At 43.5% G+C, this 8,095-nt stretch overlaps 1 protein-coding gene across 1 annotated transcript in view; it reads right to left on the reverse strand.

The window, feature by feature from the left end:
• usp43a (ubiquitin specific peptidase 43a) overlaps positions 1 to 7,701 on the reverse strand; it is a 484,729-nt gene extending 477,028 nt beyond the window's left edge. Inside the window, exon 1 of the mRNA XM_063074321.1 lies at positions 6,785 to 7,701. Coding sequence (XP_062930391.1) covers positions 6,785 to 7,414 — 630 coding nt within the window. The 5' untranslated portion in view covers positions 7,415 to 7,701. The remainder of the gene's footprint in view (positions 1 to 6,784) is intronic.
• Between the last annotated feature and the right edge of the window lie 394 nt (positions 7,702 to 8,095).

The following is an 8,095-nucleotide window of genomic DNA, read 5'->3' on the forward strand; positions in this document are numbered from 1 at the left end:
AAAAGGGAAGTTGCAGTGATTGGTTCTGAGAAAAAGTATGATTAATAAAGTAGTTAGTAGTTTTGTTTGCTGCCAACAAGTCACTGTACTTCACCAACGCCATCTTAAACCTGAAGCAGATAGTGTAGATACTGTACAATGCAATCGACGAATGCACCCTCTAAATCTTTATTTTCATTGTAACTTTCAAGATGATTGTCGATACCTTCAAACACTTCTTAGGGTACATCCACACTACGCCGGATAATTTTGAAAACGAAGCTTTTTCTCTTCGTTTTGCCCTCCCGTCCACACTGAGCCGGCGTTTTCAGCCCCCGAAAACGGAGATTTTCGAAAACACTCTCCAGAGTGAATAAATCTGAAAACGCTTAATATCCGGCGTAGTGTGTACGGGATAACCGGAGAGATTTAAAAACATTGTCATGACAACACAACAACAATGCTTTGTTTCTGCTTCTGCTTGGTACTGCGCAAGCACTGCCGTATTGCTGTTATAACACGCAGTTGGTGTGAACAGCATGAGAGTTAAATTGTAAAGTGAGCTTTTTTGACTATTTAAAAACGCTGTCATGACGTGCCGGAACAGATGTTCGTTGTTTTAACAACGAAGTGAAGAAGTGAATAAGTATACTCACTTCGCCCTGTTTTCTGTCCTTGCTTGTATGAAGGTGGTTTATCTATTTATGCAAGTACTTCTCTGACAATAGATGTGTAACAGCCTAATGCAACATTGTATGGAAATACTAGATAACACTGATGCAGACGTTTTATACATTTAACAAGGTGCTTTATTAATGCAACAGAGTTAATCAGTTTTTCAATGTTCGTCGTCAGCTGGGTTATACCGTCCGTGAACTCCCTGTCGGTTGCCTCCATACGCTCCAGTATTTGTTTTTTTTAAGTTTTAAGTCCTCCTGCGCGACAGCCAAGAGCAATTCCTTTAAAGTTTTTCTACTCTGTAACTGGATGAACGCGCACTAAGTATATCGTTTCCTCTTCGTTTGCTTTCTGTGTCCTGCGCATGCCCAGTAGGAGGAGATTCGCCCAAATATCCACCTAACGTGGACGGAGATATTTTGAAAAACGCTTAGTGTGGACGCCTGTCATTTTTACTCGAAAGCGGCGTTTTCAAAATTATCCGGCGTAGTGTGGACGTAGCCATAGTTGCTAACTTGTTGAAGTAGTGAAATCGTTATGTTTTCACTCCTGGATGTTTCTGGCATCTCCAAGCTTGAATGATTGAAACCGCAGTGAGCAAAACAATTCAGAATTGTCTTATTCCTTATTTCTCACCAACTATCAGTACGAAAAATCTTTGCTTTTTGTGCGCAAACACAACTGACACCATTTAAAAACCATTCACTCTAAACACAGTGTAGCGTCTAGGCCATGCATAACTGACATTAATTAGAACATGTTTGGCAACAGTCTCTTGCCCCAATTATGCAGCAGACTGTTTCCCAAATAAATGAAGGGAATCCCGACAGTTTTCTCGATATCTTTATTTGTCCTAAATAAGCAGCTCCCCTGATTAATCGATCGCTCAATTAACCAAAATCCACTATATTTGTTTTCAGTAACCTCACTGAAAATTGCTAATAAATAACAACAATCACCACACAGCAAGTGACAAATGTATAGTCTGTTATTTAGTTTGCATATTTATGAGGCTGAACTTTAAAGTAACTGGGGCTAAAGATTGTTAAGATTCTTTCAGTGATTACAGAAAAAGCCTTTCAGTCAATCACCTATGTCAAATAGAACTGTATTACCCACTGTGAAATGGGCAGCAGTAAGGTAGCAGTCATGTTGGATAAGGATCAATGATAGATCATGTCCACAATCTCAATCCTACCATCGTTGCTCAGGGCTGTTTTGGGGCAGCGGTAGGATAAAAATCCAACTGAGGAAATGATTATGAACTTGAAACAAAATAGTGTTAAAGGGTCAGGACACAGACACACAGCATTATTCACCAAGTTTGATGGAAGTGAACATAGAACAGTACAGCACAAAACAGGCCTTTTGGCCCATAAAGTTGTGCTGATCCAAATAAATTAATCTCTTCTGCCTAAACAACACCCATATCCTTTCATTTTCGTCAAATCAGTGTATCTACCTGAACGTCTCTAATGTATCTACCTCTACCACCATACCAGACAATGCATCCCAGGCACTGACCAGTCTTTGTTAAAAAAAACTTGCCCCTTGCATTTTCTTTAAAATTATTCCCTCCCACCTTAAATGCATGCCCTCTGGTATTAGACATTTCAACCATAGGAAAATAATAATGTCTGTACTCTATCCGTGCCTCTCAATCTTATAAAGCTCTATCAGATCTCCTCTCAGCCTCTGCCACTCCAGGGAAAGCAACTTCGGTGTGTTCAACCTCTCGTTGTAGCATATGCCCTCTAATCCGGGCAGCATCCTGCTAAACAGCTCCAAAGTAGAAAATCTGGGGCTCCAGTTAAAGATGGTTTCAAGATGAACATGAAGGACACAGCTGAAAACACAGAAGGAAAGTTGCTCAGGGTGAGTGCAATGATGCCCAGGTGTGGGTTTGGCTACAGGCAAACATGGCTACAGCTGGAAACCAAATGGAGTGAGGAGGAAAAGTTAGAAGAGTAATTTTTCACCATTGTCCCTCAATAGGTCTGCCTTTATACAAGCAGAGGTGTATTAATGTACAAGCACCTTACTGAGATCTATACAGAGGTAAGTGCAAGGATTGGATAACAACTGCCTGTATTGCTTTATGCTGAACTTTAGACAAGTAATTATATCACTGTAACTTCAACAAACAGCCATTAAAAATATTCAAGAAAAATGTAAACAAATTCATCTTTGAATTCAATGTCCAATATTTGAAGCAACAGAATATGCTCAGGCAGGTGCTCCACAAAGTGATTTTGTTGGCAAAAAAAAATGATGCTTTTGCATGTTCAATATAATTATTACTGAAAAGGAAATGCTGACAAATTTAAAAGTAATGGATATTTTATTTTTCAGTCAATGGAATTTATTTTCCTACAATATGCATTGGTGGTAGAATCAAAAAGAACACTATTTAGGATACCTGATAAGAAACTAAATTAAAGTTTCAGTTTGCATGTTTCTATGACTCATTCCATAACACATTCCAAAGAATAATAGTGACTTTAGTTGACACGCATTCCTCTTTGAACTGATGTAAGCAAATAATGAAAAAGGATCCTACAGATGTTACAATGGCACAAAAAAAGGAAAATAATGGAAACACAGCCAATCAGACAGCATCTGTGGAAATAGAAACCATTGGCATCATAAAATCAGTAACTAGATATTAGAAAAGTAAGTGACAGACAAGGGTGGGCATGAATAACTAAGTGTTGCCAACAAGAGAAAATCTGCAGATGCTGGAAAGCAACACACCCAAAATGCTGGAGGAACTCAGTGGGCCAGGCAGCTTCTATAAAAAAAAGCACGGTCAATGTTTCAGGCCAAGACCCTTCGGCAGGTCTGGGGAAAAAAAAGATGAGGGGTAGAATTAAAAGGTGGGGAAGGAGAGGGAGAAACACAAGGTGATAGGTGAAACCAGGAGGGGGCGGAATGAAGTAAAGTGCTGGGAAGTTGATTAGTGAAAGAGATACAGGGATGGAGAAGGGGGATTCCATTAGGAGAGAACAGAAGGCCATGGAAGAAAGAAAAGGGGGGAGGCACATCAGAGGGGGGCGATGGGCAGGCGAGGAGATAAGGTGAGAGAGGGAAAAGGGGATGGGGAATTGTGAAAGAGAGGTGGGTGGGGATCCATTACCAGAGGTTCGAGAAATTGATGTCCATACCATCAACTTGGAGGCTACCCAGATGGAATGTATGGCCTCATCGCGGCAGTTAAGGAGGCCATGGATTGACATATTGGAATGGGAATGGGAAGTGGAATTAAAATGGGTGGCCGCTGGGAGATCCCTCTTCTTCTGGCAGATGGAGTGTAGGTGCTTGGCGAAATGGTTTCCCAATCCACACTAGGTTTCACCAATATACAGGAGGCCACACTGGGAGCACCAGACACAATATATGACCCTAACAGGTTCACAGGTAAAGTCTCGCCTCACCTGGAAGGATGGTTTGGGGCCCTGAATGGGAGTGAAGGTGGTGGTGTAAGACCATAAGACAAAGGAGCAGAAGTCAGCCATTCGGCCCATCGAGTCTGCTCTGCCATTTTATCATGAGCCGATCCATTCTCCTATTTAGTCCCGCTCCCCCGCCTTCTCACCATAACCTTTGATGCCCTGACTACTCAGATACCTATCAATCTCTGCCATAAAATGCCTTGCCCTCCACTGCCGCCGTGGCAACAAATTCCACAGATTCACCACCCTCTGGCTAAAAAAAATGTCTTCGCATCTCTGTTCTGAATGGGCACTCTTCAATCCTTAAGTCATGCCCTCTTGTACTAGACTCCCCCATCATGGGAAACAACTTTGCCACATCTACTCTGTCCATGCCTTTCAACATTTGAAATGTTTCTATGAGGTCCCCCCTCATTCTTCTAAACTCCAAGGAGTACAGTCCCATAGAAAAAGCATTTGTTCCGCTTACAAGGATAAGTGCCAGGAGGATATCAGTGGGGAGGGACACACGTGTTGCTGGAAGTGAAGGCAACAAAAAAATAAGGAAACAAAAGTTCAACGCGTGCCCAGAACTTCCTTCAATTTCCACACAGCTGCCAACCACCTTCCAGCAAGTGCTGATGACAGAAAGCTGAGTCACTCCACTTCAATCTATATTATGAAATAATTGTGAACTCATTCAAGATGTTTCAAATGTGAAAGGTGTTGCATAAATTAAGCTTTGGTTTATTGTTTTTTTGCTGAGATTTAAAAGTAGCAAATCAAAAAACTTCACTGTGAACTAATGCCGCCTGATGTTTAAAAATTATTGATGCAATGACTTTAGAAAATGTTAAAAGCAATAATTATCTGACATTTGAAGAAGTTGGGAATGGTTAAGGTTACATAAACAAAAGACTGACTCCAGGAAGTATTCAACATTTCTAATAGTATGTAAAAATTGGAATTCAAGGAAGATCTACCGAAGACATAAAATGAAATTTGTTAAATCAATGGAAGCTAACAATCTTTTCCTGACGCAGTTTCAAAATGGGAGCCCAAGCAAATGCCTCATGTCATGTCCTCTAAACATCAGCCCAGCTGATTTTCTACGGTATGTCAAATTCACCTGCCTCAAAAATGTTAGATCTTTTCCATCTGCAATTCACACCCACAACTACGGTGGTGTAAAAAACACTAATTGGAAAGCAGCATCCATCATCAGAGATCTCCCCCCCCACAACCACCCAGGTCATGCTCTCTTCTCGCTGCTGCTATCAGGTACCTTTTGGTAAAGAACCAAAACTTAATTTATGAAGAACCTCAGGACTTGTGCCACGTGGTTCAAGAACAGGTGCTACCCTTCAACCATCAGGCTCTTGAACAAAAGGAGCTAACTTCACTTGCCCCATCATTGAAATGTTCCCACAACCAACAGACTCACTTTCAAGGTCTCTTCATCTCATGTTCTCCTTATTTATTGCTATTTATTTATACTTTCAGTTGCACAGTTTGTTGTCCTCTGTACTCTGGTTGATCTTTCATTGAGCCTGTTATAGTTACTATTCTATAGATTTGATGAGTATGCCCAAAAGAAAACGAATCTCAGGGTTGTATAAGCTTACATATGTATTTCGATAATAAAATTTACTTTGAATTCATTTTATGTTAAGTAACACTATATTAACGTTTTACTAGAGGCCGGTAAGATCTCTATGAATGGGAAAATGCACGTGTTGCTGGGGAGAGCAATAACTGCATTTAAACTAAGACCCGCCACATCACAGCTCCACAGTGGTCTGAATCAAATATGCAACTATTTCAATGGCAAATAATTGACACAATTAACTCCAGGATGCAATCAAAAGCCCATTTTAAGTAAATCTGGCATCACTCATTTCAAGTAAATTTCGTATCACTTTTCATTCTCACTATCAGTGGCTATACATCATCACCTTTACAATTTCCTCCTGCCACACTGCAGTTGCTTGAGTTAAAATAAAAGAGTTGCAGATTCAATTCCTACTTTACCAGGAGGAAGAGGATAATTAACTTTTCAAACTTGCAGCTTTGCTTTCAAATGAAGCAACCTCCAAAAATAGCTGGTAGGATAATTTTTACTGTGACTGACGCAAATTCGAAATAATGGATAGGCTAGATACGACGGGGGGGAACCAGGATGCGGGGTTGCACACGGAATGCTGCTGCACAATAAAACGAAGACTGTAGTATTGTGTTTAATGCTACACATCAGCATTAGTCATTCAGCAAAACTGGGAGATTAACACACCGCTCTGAAAGTTGGCTGAGTCGGTTACTGGTAGGGAAACAGATTTTAAACCTTAAAATTTAGCAAGCACCTCAATAGGTGCTGAGAGAAAATAATATTGCACATCATCACATCGATAGAAACACACGCCTCATTTCCACGTCCTAGAAGTATTGGGTTTGTTTCAGTGGTACTTGAATTACCTTGGTTCAAACGTGTTAGACCACTTACACATTTAATTTCATATCCACCACAGTACAACTGCGGCGGTGTAATAAATTGCGCTACTTTTTCCTCAGCAGTTACTTTGTCTGGTAGTTGTAAAATACCTGAACTTTCTTATAACAATTTGACTGGCTGGCTGTTCAACATCGCTATAATAATTCTACTCCCCATTTATCTTTCCCCGAATGGGAGGAGCTCCTACCTTGAACTGTACTGAAAGCTGCGGCGTGTACTCGAGTGTCCAGAGCGCCCGGACCAGCACTGCGAGCTGCTCGGTCACTTCGGCGCTGTCCTGACACGCCGGCTCTCTGCTGCCCAGGGTGCCATTGGCTCGCAGTTGCTTCAGCTCGGAGCGATACTGCTCCAAGCCCAGGTACTCGGCGAACAGCTCGGTGTTGCTCAAGCACTGCACCACGGCGTTCATGAAGCAGGTATTGCCATGGTTCTTCAAGCCCAACACGCCGGGGAGTTTATTGCCGTGGCCCCAGGACGCACGCTCCTTCCCGGACTGGGACTGAGTCCTGGCGGCGCCGGGCTCCTGTTGCCCTTCGATGCCCGCTTCGCTGCAGGTGGCGAGAGTGACGGCGCCGTTCCCGAACCCCCCGTCGTCCTCCTCCTCTGCTTCTCCCCCTCCTCCCTCAGCGGGCGCCGCCTCTCCGAAAGGTGCCAAAGTGAACAAAGTTTTGAAGACCCCCCTCACAAAGCTGCCGACCGACCTCAGCGATCTCCTCCTGAACAGCCTGCCTGACAGGCTCTTCCTCCGCTTGGACCGGGACACCTTCGCCTTCAGGGCGGCTTTGGCCGCCTTCGGCTGCTCCTCGGCCGGTTCCATCGCTTGGCTTCACCCTCTCGGTGGCTTCATCACCTGGGCACAGCGCGCTATATCTGCCGGCAGGAGCACACTGCCGCACCCCCGCACCATCCCATCTCCTTCCCTTGCTCGATCCGAACCCAGACGGGCTGGCGTGCTTCCTTGTAGATACGACGGCCGGAAAAAAAACGGAGTTGAAGCGATTGCTGGGTCTCTCGCCAGTCAACACCACCTTATTTTTCACAAAATTCCCAGTGCAGGCTAGGTGTGTTGTTACCTGACTCCATGTTGTCGCTGAACCATCATTTGAAATGGGTGCAGCTGTTTGGCGGAGGTGCCGCGTTGCTCCGCCCTCCGGTCCGGCCCCCTTCACCCTTCAAGTCCATCACGGGAGGCCGGCCGCTGGGAGGTTCGGTTGTCCCTCAGCACGGACAGCCCGGCACTGGTAAAACTTGACAGCACCTCATTTCCAAGAGGCAGAATCACTCTGCTATGTTTCCTTATTTGTTTTCCTGAGCAAGATAGACTCTACCGTGGGTACTTCACGCTCATGCATTTGGTATAATGACGTGGTGTGTGTGCGCGCACATGTGAAGTAACTATTTCAGCTAATTCCACGATATATTCTTCTGGGTGAGACTGGGATTTTCAAAGTGTTCGTTCCCACTTGTTGATATGAAGGCTGTTGGCGCTCTCTCGGAG

The sequence above is a fragment of the Mobula hypostoma genome, chromosome 22, assembly GCF_963921235.1.
Source record: "Mobula hypostoma chromosome 22, sMobHyp1.1, whole genome shotgun sequence".
Classification (NCBI taxonomy): domain Eukaryota; kingdom Metazoa; phylum Chordata; class Chondrichthyes; order Myliobatiformes; family Myliobatidae; genus Mobula; species Mobula hypostoma.